Raw genomic sequence first — 20,332 nt, forward strand, 5'->3', positions numbered from 1 at the left:
AGTGAAGCAATTGTAGATAAATAGTTATAGTATGATAAACAATTTATTTATTTATGCAATCACCTACATACATGTTAAACATAGAATAATATAACCATAAGTAATATGTACATTTGTTAAGCAGAACCAACACATATCTATATATTTACTAAATTACTGTGAAGTTTTAGGTACCATTTATTTGAAGCATCAGTTAGTAAAATGTGTTTATACATGCTAGTATTTCCTCACAAATATTCCAAATGGAAAATCATTGTAACCAGTTTCGACAAGATTAGGGGAAACATGAAAATAAACAAGCATTGGTAAAGCCAACAGGTTGAACATTGGTGGTCAGCCTTTTGGTTATGTCAGTACGTGTTTTGTTTTGAAATGGTTTTTATAAAACATAATTGTTGCAGGAGCTGCTGGGCCCTCGCCATTATAAGCAACATTGGCAAAATACAACAAAAAAAAAAAATTGCCCACGAAAAGTACACATTGCAGCAGTAGTTCCTGGCACTGAACAACCTGTGTGCTGATATGCTTCATGTGAAAGAGCGGAATGCTGTCACAGTGAGGCAGCCGATAGAGAAAGAGATGCACTTTTCAATAAAAACAAAAAGACTTGGTTAGCACCAGACCTAATTAGATGCCTAATTCTTAAAGAAAGTTACAGAGGTGCATCCCAGGTAAATGTCTTTGCATGAGTGCAGATTTAAGGCTTTCATAAATTAACAAGAATTTAAGGAAGTAAGCCAGGAAATCATACTCCTAGAAAATATTTGAGAGCTCCATTGTATAACGAGCAAATATGAATTTGTAGATTTGCTCATGCATAAATCTGTTGAGCGCTCACACGCTCACTTTCCCTCCAACCACTTTTTTCCAACCCTGGAAAAAGTTTTACTTTTGCCCTTGTCAAGGAGAAAAATTCCAACCTTTCTCAGTATGGGAAAAGATTAGAGACAAGCTGGTAAAACCCCATAAACATGCAAGTTGGTAGGCTTATACAGACTCCAAAGGGCATTGTAACCCTTGAACTATGGCTTACCACTACCTCCAATCCCAGTATGATCTGCAGAAAGGTGGCAAAAAAGGGAATTGCTCATATTCAGAAGTTACTATATTATGAGCCCTGTGATAATCAGAGAGGCTATTATCAGAGCTCCCATATAATGAGATTGCTTCCATAATTTGTCACTGCACTACATGGCACCATGGGGACAGGTGGATTTTGTTAAAGGACAAGTAGATTTGAGAAGTAGCCTGTCCCATGGACAGGTAGATATTTTATTAAATTCCCCACTGCAACTTCAGAGTGAAGCTCAGTGACAGAGTTATAAATGGTGAAAAACTCTTTATTTTCACTAACGTGAAAGCTGTCAAATCCAATCTGAACAGTTTTACTGATAAAACCTGGCAGCACCGGGAGCACCCGTGCTCCCAGACTCTCCCAGCCAATCACAACGCTGCTTCAGCAGCATCGTGATTGGTCTGAGTGGCTTGTTTGGCCACTCAGGCACTGCCTGGGCATGTTCTCCGCCCGGCTGTGCAACATAGCCAGGTGGAGAACATGCTAAGTGTGCATGACTGTTTGGCTGTCCCAAGAGGGACAGACCACCTGTCACGCGCACTTAGGGAGTGCAAACTACTCCTCACTCTGTTCTGGCAAGCTCACCCCCCCCCCCTCCCCCCATCCCGCACAGAAAAATAAAATGATAATCATGTCTTGTTATTATCTTTTATTTAGATTTTATTTGCACTGCTCAAAGAGCAATGGGGAGATGCTCCTCCGCCTTAGCGGAGGAACCGGCACTGCCTGCTGCTGTTCCCTGCTGGGAAGATTAGGAGTTATACTGCCCTGCGAATGAGTGGAGTTTCAAGACACCGACAGCAGGTGTAACGTCTGGCTGTCTAGATCTGCTGGGAGGACACTTTGAGGAGCGGAGTAATCTGTGGAGCCACAAGAGACTGTTAACCGTGATTAAGATCCATAAGACCTACTTTACCTTAGAGTCACAGACATCCTTGGGGCCATCAAAGGACAGTAAATATTGGTGAGCCTACATTACCTCCCCTGGCTGTGAGACAGCCCATGCTCCCATACCTTCTTTCCAGCCTGAGAGCTACACATTATATTTTCCCTTTCACCACAGGTGCTAGAAGTGGTTCAAATGTCGAAGCTGGTGGCCCAGGTGCTCGATAATGTTGAGCTACCTGTTCATAAATATAGCTCTGGAGATATTGTGGTTCCAAGGTGTGACAGCAACAAATCCATCAACTCTAGAGATCCAGTTTGCCTACAGGTAAATGTTGAGTAAAGTAGATATACATCTACCTAAGAAGTATGGCTGCAACCAGCTACTTGTGTAATATGGGTCACTAAAGTTTGACACCTTTAAGGTGCCTATTACTAATATACCGGTACAAGTAGCTCCCCCTTCCTCAAGTGAACACTCACTCTAGGACCAGCTGAAGGAGTATTTGGTCTTTCAAGTTTAGTTTTGGGTGGTAGGTTTTTAATACATGTTAGTGCATTTTCAGAACTTAAGTGTCAGACCCACTGAGCAGGTTTTCCTTGAACCAATTGCTGCTAGTTAACTTCGAAAAACAGCAGGTATATCAAAGAGCAAGTAATACATTTGTCACATTCTTTCTGGTACATAGTTATTGAAACACATTGTCCATGGGGAAAAAATGATACCTGAACCCTGTAGCATCAGCTCTAGAGCACCCACATCAGACTCAGGAAGTATCCACTGGCTCCCTCAGGACAAGGTGAAAGGTCATACAACCACAGGGAAATGTATTATGTGCCCCCTAACTCATCTGGCAGCGTGCCTATCTCCCTCAAAGGTAGCAATTAGAATGGCAAGGCAGAAAAAGTGGTATCCAGAAAAACTAATGATCCTGTCCATCTCCCTATACTCTCATAGTGAAACTTAATACCCACTAATAACATAGGTTCAAATGCAGGAGATTTTACCTCTATGTTCTCTCCATTCTCTGCCGAGGACACCCTCCTGCCCACCTTGGTCTGTGAAAGCGATTGTCCAGCTAAAACACGAGGAACATTAAACATATGTTACTCAAGCGCCAACAGAATCAGCGAAATTAGAATTAGGTATCAAGTATGACCTTACCTTACAGACATAAAACCCAACACACCACAACATAACAGCATGCTTAAGTGACCTCATACCTGTGACGAGAGGTGACTTTTACCAAGAGAATGACAGGGAGAGTGGGACAAGAGAGAGATAGAGAGAAGAACAGATAGAAAGGAAACATCTTGCAACAGAATGAGCATAAAATATGCAACATCAACTAAGAAGGGCAGAGGGAAAAATGAAGAAAAGAAAGTTGGGAACAGGGAAAAAAGGGATGGAGAAGCAGAGAGAAAGAGCGAGAAAAGAGATAGTGAATCAAAGAAAAAGTGATACGCAGATGAATGGTATGAGAGACCAAAGAGCTGCAGGTGGGATCAGACATATGAAAATGAAAGGCCACAGAAATAAGCATGATTAGATAAAAGCAGATATTTATGCATGAGAGGGGAGTATAGTATTATTGGAAAGTGCGCTTGAATAAGGTATTTTAGGTTAAGTGGGGTTAAGACACAGCAGATGTATCTGGATCGAGGTTTGATTGGTGCAGAGTCCTATTGCTATTCTTGTTATCAGGCTGCTTTATATGAGGTCCTCTAGCTCCACCGTGAGCATGCAATCCATCCCCTCTCTGCTTAAGCACTAGATTCTGACTGAGGTGATGCAACCTCCCCATCCACCAACACCTTGCCCCCCATTCTTTTGAAGTAACTGTTGTTGGAAGGCATGGTATTTGTAAGTATTATGGGGAAGAAGGCAGCTGTTCAGTGTTAATGTGAGGGTAAGCAATGTTCTTGCTGCTGGAAGAGCCAACTCCCCATCTGCCCGAAATGATTTTGGTGGTAAAGGTGGCAAGCCTCCGGACAATCAGACCAGAACCTGTTCTTACCTAAGAAGTATTTTGAGCACACGTATCTGCTTCTGATGTTTGTTTGTGAAATTGTGCAGTGCTGTGATACAATGGGAATGTCTTATTCTGCATAACGTAGGTGAGATAGGGCTTCATTTAGATTTTGGTGGATTGGTTACTTTGCAACAAATGTGATGGATGTTCTGCCCACCTAATTACAAGTGAATCGTATCCTATGGCACTTGCAATAGGGTGGATGGGATAACTGCCACAGTCTAAATCAGGCCCATTGTCAAAAGGTTGGGCGCAGTGGGTGTCTGGTCAAAGTCATAGCCTGAACTAAAGTGTGTATCAGTTTTTAATTATATTCAACAGTCAGGAATCTGAGATCATATTACTTCAAGCTAGGTGAACTGGGGCACCCAAACTTCTCCAAAGATATCAACGGCAAGAAGAAGTGACTGTATTTCACATAGTTAAGAAGGTGACTTTCACAGTAGGGAAAACCGATCCCTCTCTTCACCCAGATGAGTCTCTTGCATCTGAGAACGCTTCTGATGCAGTTACTTTAGGCCCAGAATTTGCGGTTAGCCTGTTCTAATCCTAATCTTAATAAATGTCTAGCTGGGAGTATGGTTTATTTCCAGCCCTGCTGTCCTTAGACTGCCTGATTCTGTCTTCATTCTGACAAGGTCCTCTTCGGCCACAGCGCAAAACAGTGTCAAAAATGAAAAACCTTTTCTTTTCTATGGTGCATCTGGTCAGAAAAAGGAAGGGAAATTCACTTCAAGGGAGGTTATAGGCAATAGCTATGGCTACTAGATTCCACCAAAGCTTGCATAATCTAATACAGCTGGACCACTGCTACTAGGTCTAAAGACAGTTGCTCTATTCTTGAGGAAGTACTGAATAAGTGGTGACCACTACAGAGAGCAGAAAGCCCACCAGGCAATAAAAGTCTATGTCCAAGAAAGGAATGGGGTGTTGTGACTGTCTTGGCAGTGACCCTACCCTGGACACCAAACAGTCTTTCTATCCACTTGGGGTGCAGATTGGGGTTACCATGGCCCCCAATATGCCCACCCCATGAGGACAGAAAGCCCACCAGTCAACAGGATGTGTTTTTGTTTCAATTGGGTGAGGATCCATGTTGGCATTGGGCTGCAGCCCCCACTTGTGGGCTTCAGAAAACCTTTTACCAACTGGAGAGCATATTGGTGGGTTTACTCCAAATCTGCCACACCAAGGGGGCAGGAAGACCAGTAGAGACCAAGGATTTGTTTTGTCAATGTGGTGGGGGTGGGGCCAGTCCAAGCTACGCTCTCCTACCCATAGAAATCACAATATCTTTCGTCCCTCGTTGGATTTTCAGACTTGTTTTGTTTCCCTTAATCTGCCTAATTTAGGATAGCAAAATAGACCAGAATACACCTCGGATTGATACCCAAATAAAAGTAATGGGTTGGAGTGTCAGCCCATCATGGCTTCGGGCCACAGAACTATAACCGTGGCCAACAGATGCTCTTTCGGGAAACATCCTTTACAACGTAACTGGTACAACGCGGTACCGTTACGATGCAGCTTTAACAATGAAAGTCGTTACATCGACTTTCACTGGAGGGCGCTCTAGGATAGGGGATAGTTTAATTTACTATCCAACACCTTCCCTACTATCCACGAGGACTGGTGTTGGAATAGTAAATTAAACTATTCACTATCAGCCCCCCCCAACGCAAGTCTTTGCGTTGTTAAAACTGCGTCGTAAGGGACTCGTAACGGTACGCGTTGTACCGTCATACATCTGCTCTTTCTGATCCCAGCGGTTGCAAAATAGAAATCTCTTAAACTGTGCCCACCTCTGGGGCAGAAAGCACACAGGACACAAAGGTTTGGTGTAAAGAGAAAGGAATAGGGTGGATGGCTCTTCTATTCTGGCACTGGCCTCAGCCCTTATCCCCTGGTAATAGACACTCATTCTGCCCGCCCCCAACCCTCCTTCCGGTAGGCAGAATTAGAGCTCTACCCCCTTCTGCTACACCATATATCCTAACCGGCCCATCTCCCTGCTCCCGTTCTCGGCAAAGGTCATCGAGAAAATCGTCAACATGCAACTGGCCCGCCACCTGGAAGACAACAACATCTTGGACCCGTCCCAGTCCGGATTCAGACGAAACCACAGCACAGAGACAGCCTTCATCGCCGCCACAGACGACATCAGGCGCCAACTAGACAATGGCGAAACATCAGCCCTCATCCTCCTGGACCTGTCAGCCGCCTTCGACACAGTCTGCCATCGCACTCTAAAGACACGCCTCCTAGAAGCTGGAATCCAAGAGAAGGCTCTTGACTGGACCACGTCCTTCCTCTCTGGCAGAACCCAGAGCCTCCGCCTCCCACCCTTCCGATCCGAAGCCACCTACATCATCTGCGGTGTCCCCCAGGGTTCATCCCTCAGCCCAACGATGTTCAATGTCTACATGGCCCCCCTCGCACAAGTGGCCCGCCATCACGACCTCAACATCATCTCCTATGCTGACCACACCCAGCTCATCCTCTCCCTCACCAAGGACCCACACACCGCCAAACCCAACCTCCATGAGGGAATGAAGGCCCTCGCCGACTGGATGAGGAGCAGCCGTCTGAAGCTGAACTCGAACAAGATGGAGGTCCTCATCCTCGGACCCACCCCCTCAGCGTGGGACGACTCCTGGTGGCCGACCACACTGGGAACAGTACCAACACCCACCGACCATGCACACAATCTAGGATTCATCCTCGACTCCTCCCTCTCCATGTCTAAACAGGTCAATGCCGTCTCCTCCTCCTGCTACAACACCCTCCGCATGCTCCGCAGGATCTACAAGTGGATCCCGACTGAAACAAGAAGAACGGTGACACAGGCCCTCGTCAGCAGCAGACTGGACTACGGCAACGCACTCTACGCAGGAATCCCAGTCAAACACTTACGACGACTACAATGCATCCAAAACGCCTCCGTCCGACTGATCGTCAATGTCCCCCGCCGCAGCCACATCAACCCCCACCTGAGAGACCTACACCGGCTCCCCGTCGACAAGAGGATCACCTTCAAGATCCTCACCCACGCACACAAAGCACTCCACAACGCCGGACCAGCCTACCTGAACAGCAGACTCCGCTTCCACAACCCCACCCGCCAGCCTCGCCCTTGCCGCTGTCCCCCGCATCCAACGAACGACCTCTGGCGGCAGATCCTTTTCCTATCTCGCCGCCAAGACCTGGAACACCCTCCCTACCCACATACGGCAGACCCAAGTCCTACTTGCCTTCAGAAGACTCCTCAAGACCCGACTCTTCGAGTAGTAGCAGCACCCCCCTCTCCCCTCAGCGCCTTGGGACCCTCACGGGTAAGTAACGTGCTTTACAAGTACTCTGATTGATTGATTGATGGAACCATATCCAAAGCAATTCTAATTTCCATGATAGAGAATGGCAGAATTTGGGCCTGGGGCCAGCCACACCTACAGAGCCCTACTAATCCTGGGGATTTCTGACACCTAGAGCTCCCAGGAGATTTCAGGGTAGTTAGGGTAGCATGGATCCCAGCATGTGTACGTAAGCAGAATCAAAGCATCACCTCAAAACACATAATTTCCTCTCACTTTCCATGAAGGATGGCAGAAGTATGCAGAATTGAAGTTGACCAGCAACCATGGAATCCTACCAATTAAGGAAATTTCTGAAACTAGATTCCCAGGGAAATCCAGGGGGTTGTGGGTACATGGCTCCCAGCCAATTCTCGTACTCACAAAGCCCTGCAAACATCAAAACTATGATACCATTTTTATAAAAACAACATTTATTTTCACAGCACCATTTCTCAATAATGTTTGCAAATGTGTGCTATTTTCTTAAGCACCTCCTGGATAAATGACTTACTCTGAGCACCTTACAATCCATGTTAAGTGGGAAAAAAGGATGGATATTTGTGCTGGATATCTTCTGCGGGAAAAAGTTACAAAGATTCAAGTAAGAACGACCCTAAATGTAAAATAAAAATGAGGGTCAGCACAGGGGTGTGGCAGTCTCAGCACTTAAAAATGTATTTTTGGTTATTTTTATTAAAAATATAATTAAAAAAAGATTGTATATTAAAGAATGGACAGTCATAGTGTATGCATTATAGTGGTCTTCAATAGAGGGAATCTTCCATAGGCTATGTAATGTGACATTAAACAAAAAAACAGCATTGAAACTTCAACTTAGAAAGAGCTCAGAGCCCACGGGTATACCACAGGCATTGGGATGTGAGAGAAATCAATGTTGAGCATTTTTACGTAATTGGATCACTTTTCATCTCAACTGAATAGGTGGACCATCGTTATTCTCTCACCCTGATCCGATTCTACAAGATCAGACAAACAGTTGATTGAAGAAGGTGCTTTGCAAGCATATGCAACGCCGTTGGTAAGACAATATGACACTTGGCAGAATTCATTAGGTACGCAGCCTTACGTCCTAATTGTCACACATCCCTGGGAAACCGCTAACCTATGCAGGTTTAGGTTAGGTATTTATCATTCAAGGCAATTTGGCTTTTCCCAAGGGTCCATTTAGTACTGATTCGATCTGCTGTTGCCCCATAGGATAAGAATTTCCCACAATCCCTTTTGCGTTTTGTTTTCTTTTGTAAATGTTATTGTTTATATATATATAATATTTGCTTTTTAAAATTCGTGGGTTTAATAGGTGTAGATTTAATTCACCTACCAATTTTATTGGATAGTGAAGTTTGTTTTGCTGTAGGAATCTTTTTTTTAAAATCGGTTTTATAGCATTGTAGTTGTTTGCTATTTTAATTATTATATAATCTCTGTTTATTGTATTATGCCTGGCTACTGATCGCAATAAATGTTTTGTTGTTACTGTGATTAATGTTTTGTGATTGCCTGTTTTTATGGTTAACTTGTTTTAACTGAACAACGTTTTTTTATTGATATGAGCATTGTGTTTTCTAATGATGTGTTCCAGGATTCTAGTGATTTTACGTAAAAATGAAGACACACTGATGTAAAGGTATGCTATTACTCCCCTTTCTGATTTCACTTAGTCGCAAAACACTCTTTACCATCCTTTGATAAATGTCTAATTATATCACACATTCTTTGTCACAGAAGCACAACTCTAGAATGAACACAGAAATCAAAGCATGAGCAATACTCCAGTTGGTGAGAAAGGCAAGAGAACACTCAGAAAGAAGGCACTGCATCACCTACCCAAGGGAAAGCTCGTTTTCTGAATAATAACATCAGCAATTTTCCAGCAGCCCAACTCCTCATCAAAGCAGGCTTCCTTTTTGATCTTGTCCAGGTTACAGTAGTTGCAGTCTCGACGAATCAGTGGCTGGACCTGCTCAAGAACCTGCCGGAAGAGCAAGGACTCCTGCTCTAGTTTACGGATTGTGCCCAGGTAGTCAATTCTTTCGTGCTCAAACTCGCTATGAAGGTCGTTGATCTCCACTTCAGCCGCTTTGAGCTTAGGCAAGGAAAGGGAACAAAAGCTGTTAAGATTTCACAACGAGAGAAAGTAAAAATTGATGGATGAAATGCTTCAAATAATCTCAGCTTCAAGTAATTCATATTTATGCTTTGGAGTCTCCTGTTTTGTTTGTTCTGTGTGCCACTCCAGAAAGGGAACAACCATATGCAAGAAAGGCTTGGTCCTAGCCTAATGGGAACAGTCTAAACAGTCTCTCTCGGTAAGCAAGATGAGTTTGAAGGTGGGCCAAGTCCCAGAACAAGAGGTCTAAATATGAGTTGGTGGGTGTAAAAGAGAGTAAGAAAATGCAAACATGGAACTGATGAAATGTAAGATAGAAAAGGAGAACAGAGAGAGAAAGAAAGAGAAGGAAGTGTGCCTAGTTGTAACCATTGATCTACACTGTAGGATCCTTTAGTTGAAGTATGCGGGGGCCTGAATATCAAGTAAGGAATTTTGTTATGGCTTTATAACATAGTTAATACATTGAGGACAAAAATATCGACGGGTAAGTACGATATTCCAGACTACAAGCACGTCAAAGAGTAGAATATTGCGACTTGCGTACTGGTTCCCAGAACACTTTTACAATATACAAATTCAAAACTATCAGTGTAAAATGTACACTTTTGAAATGCAGAATCCAGAAAACAGTGATCAGGACAAATTGATAGCACCAAATTATTTTTGCTTTGTAAAGGAGAAACCAGGGTCAGGCTTAAGGATGTAACAAATAAAGATAGGGCCTTACTCTGTAGAAAGACCTATCTCCCCAACAGATGTAACTAAAAATGATGACAACCAAAAAATCAACTTTGGCTGAAACATATTTCTAATCAAATGTTTCTAGTGAATAAACACGTGGCACATTCCACAAAGGGAGAGGAAAATAAACCACCATATACTCGAAAGGAGTTGATTTTCTAAGGGATGCAAACTGATCCATTCTTGTGTTCCAAAACACGTTATTGGCTGTCCACAGACTGCAAAGGGTGAATATTGTCAAATTAAACAAGAATCTGTTCAATAAAAATCTCAGTAACTAAAAAGGATCACAGGAAGCCCCTCGAGAAGCACCAAAGCGTATAATATATCAAATGCCTGGCATAGACCTATAAGGTAGATGGGCGTTGAGGCATCAGAGCATTCCTTAGGATGTAGTATTGTCCTTTCAATTTACAACTCCTGAAACAGAGGCTCCCTAAGGCCTGCTATGGCTCTGGAAGATAACTCAAGAATGGTGGATAAACTGGAAATACCTATTGTGGCTAAAGGGCCAAACAGCAGATGAGGAAATACCAAGGCATCCTAGGTAGGACTGGAAGACCTCTGCATATACCACGCCTACCCGAATCTCTGGCCACCACCTTCACCTGGTCCCTATTCCAATTTCTTGTAGAGAAGGGAGAGAGAGAAAGCAATTTGTTTATGAATGACATGATGGGTACCTACAACAGGACTCCCGCCTTAAGCAAAGAAATCATGTAAACAAGAACCACCCCCTGTGCTGACTAAAGCAAATGGCCTGCTGCAAAAAGCAAAAGACATCCAAAACACATAAGTAGAGAAGACATACATAATGTGCATTTAAAGAAAGAATTAGGAAGGCACCAGTCTCGGTTACAAGACAGGCAAAAACCAGGATGTAAGGGTGGTGTAGTCCCATCTTATGGCAACAGGGAAACTAGTAGCCATAATGGAAAGGTTGGTTATGGTAATCGTATTGGGTGTGTTGGTATTTTTAGAATGAGGTTTGCTAAATCCAGTCTCCTGGACCAGGTTAAACTTCGTTGTTAAAACTGCAATAAGAAAAGTACAAGTACATGTGTGCGCAGAGTGAGAAAGCTCTGAGATCAGTGACTTAGAACTGTTTAGAAGTATATGCAGATAGAAAGCAATAGAGATTGACAAGGAAAAAAGCCAAGGTGAGTTCGGTTGTTTATTTTAAACACATTAAGAACAACGGAGGGTCCAATGTGCTGCACAAATACAAATGAAAAAAATTGACTTACAATGTCAAGAGCTGGACAGTGTTGAAAGATGGAGAAAAGAGAACAAAAGACAAATTGAGAATAATAAAAAGAGCACACGTTAACACAAAATAAACCACAGCAAAAAAACAACGGAACAAATCATCACACAGAAAGAGAAATATAATAAATGATTTATTTTCAAATAATATATGAGAGAAATTGATAGTAAGGAATTAAGAACTGTGGGCAGAGAACGGAATAAAAGGAGTGATGGAAATCATGAGAGTGATAAATGGGAAGGAAACATTTAGAATTAGCAAGTGTGGCAACTATTGGGATTCAATTTTCAACTTGGCTGGCTACATCGAAAGCTCATCGGTTGATGCAAAGAGTGATAAAGAGATGTAGAACTGAAAGATACAGCACAGAGTAGAGTGGAGGCACAGAGGAGAGAAATGGGTAAAAGAGGATAACCAATAAAACATAAGATGTGAAAGACTGCTGAGAAAGGATAGAGAGAGGAGAAAGAGGGAGTGAGAAAGTAGTGCAAACTGGGGAGGATGTTCGAAGAGAGATGGAGAAAATATATACGGAAGAGAGATAGGGAAAGAATAGGATTGTGATGAAGGGGAAGGATGAGAGGAGACAGGAATGGGTGGGGGGTGACAAGGTAGTCTGATATACGAGGTCAGAGGTAAGCCAATGGGAAGAGGGAGATGGGAGAAAGGTTACAGGAATAATAGGCCATGAGACGTGTGAGGTGAAAGGCAGAAAGTATGATGGGTGGAGATGAGCGCAGAGGGAGACTAACAGTAGAGAGTTGGGCGGAAAAGAGAGGGTAAGGCCAAAGGTAGAGAGGGAAGGAGAGAGGGCAGGTGTGTGAGTCCGAAAAAGATGGGGGAACTAGGGGAATCTGAAACAACGGAGTAAGGAATGTGATTGAAGGGGAAAAGAATGTGAGTGAGTGGAGTGATGACAATGGAGGGGCGAAGAAGAAAACCTTTCACAAAAATAAGGTGAAGAGAGAGGATCGAAAAAATGATTGAAGACAGATAGTTACTAGAATGAAGGGGTGAATATATCAAGTGGAAGATGTAGATCAAGGGACAACGGTGAACATATAAAAATATGTGGAAGAGACTGAAGAGTGAAAAAGACAAAAATAGGGATACATAGAGGTGGTCCCATGTTTACCCTTCTCTTCATCTTTTCCAGCAGTACGCTTTTTGCCTGAAGTTCCTCTTGGATGGACTCGTACACATTCAACAGAACCTGGTCACTACTCTCTTCATCCATGTTCTTCATGGCAGCCACCAGTTCATTCTTGCGCTCATCTGCATACCTCTTTCTTCGCTTAAGCTTCTCCTGCAAGTCCTTGTTCTTAGCCTGCTCGCCTCCCACCACCTGTTGCTCCAGCAATGCTAACCTAAAAACATAATTGTGATGGAGAGGTCAATTCAACTGGGATGGAATGTTGTACATCAGCCAGTACTTAAAATTGTGATAAGAGTTTAGACAGAGAAATAAGGAACAGTGGCATTAGGGTAGCACAGGGCGAGACAAGCTGGCTTAGAGGTGTACCCCGAAAGGGCCAGTGAAGACAAAAGGCATGATAGCCGAGGTGGAGGTGCGGTGGCGGTCAGGTACTGCCGCACCAGCGTTACCACCACCGTATTACGAGTACAGTGGTGGGAGCACTATGGAACCGCTGCAACCGCGGTGGCACGGCGGTGAGAGGCTGTAATATGCTTGCTGGGGCCTAACGAGTTTCCTCACTGCCAGCTGTCTCATGGCGGTGCTCACCCCATGAAATTGCTGGCGGTGAGGAAACTAAGGGATACCTACATGGCCCCCTGGTGCCTCAGACCATGGGGATGCATGCAGGGGGGCATGCACTCCCAGTTCCTGCAAGACATGGACTTTACAGTCCATGCCGTGTACGAACTTGCTTTGGCATTCCCATTGCAGTGCCTTTAAAGCCAATAGTCAAGTTTGGCAGTGCTGGAGCAGGGCGGTGGTGTGCCACCCCGCTCACACACTGCCAAACTCTTAATCAGGCCCTTAGGCAGGTTCGCAGTAAACACACAGCAATACAAAATGTAGCAAACCTGTGATGATTTGTGTGATGTGTGACTGTACACCATGGTAAAAAACATAAATTGGTTTAAGAAAGTGCTCTATATATTTCCCAAAAAGAAAGGCAGAGAAGAATCCAAATCCAGTTGCCTGAAAACTATTTCTGAAATGAACATGGTAAGTCTAAGGAGGAATGTCAGGACACTGAAAGACATGTGGAAGTTGAATTTAGCAACCACTTAAGGCAGAGGATATGAAACTGTACATAGTACCAATCAATCTTGATGGAAGGCAAATTGGGGATGATCGTCGATGCAGACCTAACTTTCACTAACAGAAGCTTTGGTTAACAAATATCAGTGTTCTTTAAAATTATTTCTTTCACAGTAAAAAAAACATCAAATCAGTTTCTGTTAAACTGAGAAATATCACAAGTTTTCAACCACTTGGTATAAAAAAGCGATTTAAACAGAGGTTTCAAAAACCGTTGCTTAACACTTGAATACATTTCTGGCTCGCTTTTTCAATCCTATTTTAATCAAATAACTTTGCAGTATAAACATAGCAGAATCTGCTTTCACAGCAAGAAATAAGAACCTTTTTTGCTCACATAGCTGAGGTCATATTCCCAGCTTTAGTAGTTTTTGGGACTCACACATTAGGTAATGTATTTCAGTGATATAAGTAGCAATGAATCTGAAGCGGGCATGCTTAACTTGGTGTATGTATTATAAGTAAAGACTACATTTCCTGCAAGTATGCACAGTGAATCATGGGTAACCTTTCCCCAGCGACACAAACTGAGGCCTTTGGAAGGCTGAGAGTTGTGAGACCACCATGCTAATGTTTCCACCACCCTTGAGATGATGCTGATCAGGTCGAACAACCCTTTTGTCTGTATCCACTGTTTTTGAAGTTCCCTTTGTAACCATCTCATTTTCAGTTGTGAGGACATCATGCCCAGCAGTGACTTTATAAAAGCACTAGAACAGACTTTCTTCTGGAAAGTTTGATGGCTAGATGTGCTAGTCGTTGTTGTCTGTCCTGTGAGAGAAAAGCTTTGTTTAGGATTGTATCTAGGTTGGAGCCTAAAAATATTATGCTCAGTTTTAGAGTACTTGTTGACTTCTGATGTTTCCCAGTGAGACCCAGTTTGTGAAACAGTGTGTGGCAAGCTTTTGAAGCTTTCGATACTTGCCATGGTGTTGGAGCTTTTAGCAGCCAGTCATCAAGGTAGGGAAATACTGGATGGCCTTGCTCTCTGAAAGAGGCTGCTACTGGGGCAGGGCACATTGGTGAAAAATAGGGGAGCTGACTTGAGGCTGATTGGGAGGACTCCGAACTGGTAATAAGTATTGGCTACTTTTGCGGTGTGTGGGATGTATGGGAATATGGAAATATGCATCTTGTCAGTCTAGAGTTGCCATATAATCTCCTTGGTTTAGGAGATGCAGGATGTCGGAGTGACCATGCAGAATCATTGTTTCACCAAGAATTTGTTTAACTTCCTGAGATCTAGGATAAGTCTCCCTTCCCCTGATTTATTTCAGATTTTCTGATTAGGAAAACGCTGGAGTAGAAACCCATACCTTTCTGGGGGAAAAGGACTTTCTCTATTGCTCCCTTGATGAGCAAGAAGAGGGCTTCTTTTCTGAATAAGTGAAGACGAGCGGGGTGCGCTCCACTTGGCAGATTGTTTGGTTGTCTTCTGATAAACTCCAGGGTATGGCCATATGTGACAAGGTCCAATACCTATCTGTCTGAAGTTATCTGATGCCAATGGTGGAGGTAGTTGGTAATTGTTTGCGCCAACGGGATGGGAAGAAGTGGAAGTAGCCGCCCCCCTGAATAAGGTCACTGTTTACGACCAGTGCCTCAACTCTGGGGAGGCTGCTTTCATCGAGGACCTTGCTTTGTATATGCCACCGTGGTTGGTTGATGTTAGGGCTGCTGTTGATAAGGAGCTCTGTTTTGAGAGTGAAAGGCTTGATATCCTCCTCTTTAGGTCAAAAAACCTCTTCCACATGCTCCTCGAAAGGACATCTACCTAAATTGCAGCATACCAAGTGATCTGGCCGAGTCTGTGTCTGTCTTGATGGCCAACAGAGCAATATGTTTCCCAAATAGTGCCTCCCAATCGTAGGCAATATCCAGAATTTTTGACTGGACTGCTGGTCTGAACACTGTCGCTTTAAGCCAGCCCTGTCTCCTTAAGACTTGTGCACCTGCGAGTTGGCGAAAACCAATGGAGGCAATATCTGTTGTGCAGTTTATGATCTCAGTTGATGTGCACTCACCTTCTTGTGAGATCTTTCTTGCCTCTGATTTTTTGTCTTTAGGAACTAAGTCAATGAGGTCGCCGATGTCAGACCACATCTGCCTATTGTAGCAGCCCAGGATTGTTAGAGAACTGTCCACACGAACCGTGATGGCACACTTGGCGAAGAAGGATAAATTCCTTACTGTAAATCTAGTTCTTTTCCAGGATATTTGTCATCGAAATCATAGGCACTGAATAGCCCCGCCACGGGCCCCGGAGCTCATATCAAATATATATATACATAAAATGAGATTGGTGATGGGGCCCTAGTGTCCGATAATGTTGGGAGGCCTGTGAAGCCGTTTCCCTTCACTGCAGATGCATTGGGGAGAGAGAAGAGCAGTATTTTACTGCACAGCGAGACATTGATTGAGTGGCGTGAGGTGAGCCCACAAGGACTCTGCTGCATTCAGTGCTACATGCTATTTTTGCCAAAACATATCGAGGCATTATTATGTGCTCGAGCAGAGGTCACTGGACCAATGCTCGCAGTATTGTGTGTTGGAGGCACTGATAATGCGGCCAAGTAAGTTGAGGAAAGTGCAGCGTCAGTGTCCTTAAGCAATCAGAAATATAGAGGAGGACTGGGGATATTACAACCACGCAGGTGAGTTTGACATGTTTGTTTCCATGTATGGAGAGAGATGTCATTTACACATTGGACATAAGAAATGGTACGCAAAATGCATATTTAGGCTGCATATCCGTGATAACAACAGATGCGGGTGGTATGGTGAATTAGTGCTATACAAGAACTGTGACAGTCCTCTTTCTATGACTATGGTATTCCTCCAATAGGAGTTGTCTATTGGACTTTTAACCCCTTCGCTGCTGATGACGAGCTCAGCTCGTCATCAGCCACGGTGGTCGTGTGCGGATGACGAGCTGAGCTCGTCATCTAACGCAGCTTTTGGAAAAAAGCCGCACAGCGGAAAAATAACCGCCGCAGCAATGTGGTTAAGGACTTAAATCTGACACTCCCGCGTCAATCAGCATTGAGAAAGGCTGAAAGGCCGAAAAGCAACTGCATGGTGGTGTAATTAAATCTGGAAAGTGAGCTCACTTGAGTCCTGTGTTGTGGCCTGATACCTCTACAAAATGACTTCAAGCTGTGTCAGAGCCTGCTCATGATTTGGGAAGCAGGTCTTTTGTGGATAGTAGGCTGCATTAAACTTATAACAGAGCAAAATTGGCACTGTGTCTTTAAGACCTCACAGGACATCCTGTATCTCATCATGCCCCACAGGTGACCCTTTTTTATGGTTACACTAACTTCCAGAGCACAAAGGATATATCAGCTGCTGCATTAAGTATTCATCCAGGGAGTTGGGAGGGTTGCTCATGACTTTGATGAGGATTCCCCTGGAAGAGAACAAGGATTACAGATAAGCAATTCATCCTTTTCTTCCAGGGGATCCTCATCTATAGTCATAAGCACTGATTAGAACAGCTAGCCCGTCACACACCTGAGGATGTCTTAATGCTGCCCTATGATGCAACGTCTCAAAGATCACTGACAAGGATATTGTAGAGGCTGGAATGTCAACGCCCCAAATCAACACCACGCTGAAAGTACTCAAGCAATCTATTGGGGATACATCACACGGTGACGTGTCAGGAAGTGTGGGTGAGTAATTCCTTACTGAAGAACAAGTAGTAGTAGACTAGATGGAAGATCTACGACTGTGATGCCGTGATCGAGAACCGCAAGGCTTTCTAGATGGTGAGGAGCATCTGGTTCTGTGCTACGATCTACTGCTCTGAGGTGTCCTGGATCTCCTATCAGATCTAGGTGCAGTGACATGTTGGTCTGGATGAGCTGGACAAGCCGAAGGGGAAGGCAGTGGGATTGTCTTGGAGATTGTGTCTGCGGAGCAGACTTTGACGGAGAGTAAGTCGACGAATACTCCGAGTCCGGACTGTGCTGCACAAGTTTCTTGCAGAGGTTTTACACACAGCATGGTGAATATTTTATATATTTATTTTTATTAAGTATAACAAGCAAGGCAAAAAACAATATACATAGCGCTTTGTTCACATGAGGCCAGATAAACAGTACATCAACAGCATGGTGAATATTAATCGGGGTCTCAGGATCCACTGGTTGGTAAGGCAGTATCTGTACCTCTGAAGAAGCTGTGTCGGAAGGAGACTTTGATCTTAGGTGTTTTGATGATGATCGCCCTGTCTCTGACATGGGTGAAAAATGCCTTGAAGTCAACTAATGTTCCGACGTCGGTGCGGTATGACCTCTCAGCATCAACGGTGAAGAAGGCGTCGGCGAATGCCTGGACGGCGAGAGTGTTGCTATGCGCTTCGATGCTGGAGGCCTTGACCTGGAGTGCTGTGTCGACGTTGTGTGGGCTAGGCAGGAAACAACGCAACCATTACATTGGCTAACAATGCCTCACATTCCCTTGAAGTTTTTTCCTTTTCAAATAAAATGTCTCACTTATGTTTGGCATATTGAGATATATATATACATGTATAAATAAATATATATATATATATATGTAAAAATTCAATGTAATTTGGGCATTTTTTAGCCTTCTTATAGCCTGCAGAGTGATATATACCGGTCTATATCTACCCAGTGCAGCAGAGCGAGTTACTGGGGAACTGATAAGATCACCTGATGCTTACCAAGGAGGCCCACGCAATGGACATTTTCAAGAATCGTAGGGGAGCAGTGAACCGAGGCGAAGGAGCAGCATCCAGCACCGGCCAAGCGAGTTTGAAAAGCAAATACTTACAACTGGAAAGACTGCACGAGAGGGAAATACGTAAGTGGTGGGAAGCCACCAGCTTACAGAGCTATACTGATGTCAACCGGGTGCCTAGGGGCCTGAGAATTTACGAGAACCCAGATCCAGAATTATTAAATGAGTGGGCAGAATAGACCGTGGACTCATTACAAGGGATGCTACATATACTAGTGAAGTTCGCATGGAAAGACCGCGCAAAGGCGCTTGAAGAGATAGAAGGATTGGAACAAAGCATCCTGGAAACTGCGGACAGCACGAAACATCTAGGGGAGAAGGAATCAATAAAGAAACGGTTAACTTTATATGAGAAGAAAATCAAAGGAAGGAAACAGCAGAAATCTGAGAGAGACGCCAGGGATTACGAGCTGGGGAGAATATTGACCTTCGCTAGGATGTATGATGCCCCGAGACATGACCTGAAAGCAAGAAAACGCCCAGTGGTGGTGCACAGGGACACCTCAGAATCAGAGGAAACTAGTGCCGAACATTCTGAGGAGGAAGGGAGCTCCAGTCAGCGCAATTCACGCCAGAACCTTTTCGCGAGGAATTCAGCCTGATCAGGCAAACGTGGCTCAGGGAAGGAAAAGGACGACCGTCGGAGACGAAAACCACAGAGTCACGAGAAGAGGGGGCAGAAAACACCGGAGCAAGCACTGCGAACACCAGGAACAGGAGGTGCAGGACTGCGAAATGAAGGAGAAGAATCTAACAATTGTCAATTTGTCCACAAGTAATTTGACAAACACAGAGGAATCCGTATGAACTATGGGTCTCAGTTTTTGCCCCACTGAACATTCTGAATACACACAGACGAGGATACATTTATCTAAATATATCCATAAGCTAAAGCTATACAAGTATTTTACACTGAGGAATGTGGGCCAAAGGAGAATGAGGAACAGCAATATAGCAGAAGAGACAGACATTTTGACAGTCAATGACCTGGAAACCCTGGCAACTATGGAAGAATTAAGACTGGGAGGAGGCTTGGGCACTCATACAACTGGTGATCCACAGGAGGATCAAGAAGTATATAGGATAGCACAGGTGGGCCTACCCACCCTGCTCAAACCAATTTCGAAATTCTACCCACAAACACCGGTAGATGCAATTGACATCTTATCGGATAACGTCAATAGAAACTTGCTAGAACTGAGGATGAAGGATAAACCCCCATGCAAGTGGAATTTATCGTACAAGCAGAGAAAAGCAATAAAAGATCTGAACTGTGATAAAACGATCATTGTGAAACCATCCGATATGGGGGGCAATATAGTTCTGCCAACGAGGGAGAACTACTGTAATGAAGCATTGAGACAGCTGAGTGATGAAGCAAAATACATCAAAGTGACTGAAACTGAATACACTCAGAGCATTCAAGCATTTGAGAGCATGTTAGTGAAGTAGTTTCGGAAGGGGATTTTATCTACAGAAGAATACTAGTTCCTACAAAACAAGCACCCAAGGATCTCAACTTTTTACCACCTACCGAAGATCCATAAAAGTGCCACTAGACCACTGGGACGCCCTATAGTCTCCTCGATAGGAGGCTTAGCAGAGAACTTGTCTAGATATGTGGACCACTCCCAATTACCCTTTGTATTACAACTATCCTCGTATATACGGGTTACAAAAGATTTTTTGAGACAGATAGAGGGCATTGAATGGGATGCGGATTTCGTGATGGTCACTCTAGACGTGTCCAGTCTGTAGACCAGCATAAGGCACACAGATGGGCTGGA

At 43.9% G+C, this 20,332-nt stretch overlaps 1 protein-coding gene across 4 annotated transcripts in view; it reads right to left on the minus strand.

Annotated features, from left to right (window-relative positions):
• KIF17 (kinesin family member 17) overlaps window positions 1-20,332 on the minus strand; it is a 520,936-nt gene that overhangs the window by 55,184 nt on the left and 445,420 nt on the right. For all 4 annotated transcript variants that reach the window (XM_086921624.1, XM_086921625.1, XM_086921627.1 and 1 more), the window contains 3 exons: window positions 12,624-12,855; window positions 9,195-9,453; window positions 2,969-3,039 (listed from right to left, as the gene is read on the minus strand). In XM_086921624.1, coding sequence (XP_086777750.1) covers window positions 2,969-3,039; window positions 9,195-9,453; window positions 12,624-12,855 — 562 coding nt within the window. The remainder of the gene's footprint in view (window positions 1-2,968; window positions 3,040-9,194; window positions 9,454-12,623; window positions 12,856-20,332) is intronic.

The sequence above is a fragment of the Lissotriton vulgaris genome, chromosome 5 (assembly GCF_964263255.1).
Source record: "Lissotriton vulgaris chromosome 5, aLisVul1.2, whole genome shotgun sequence".
NCBI lineage: Eukaryota > Metazoa > Chordata > Amphibia > Caudata > Salamandridae > Lissotriton > Lissotriton vulgaris.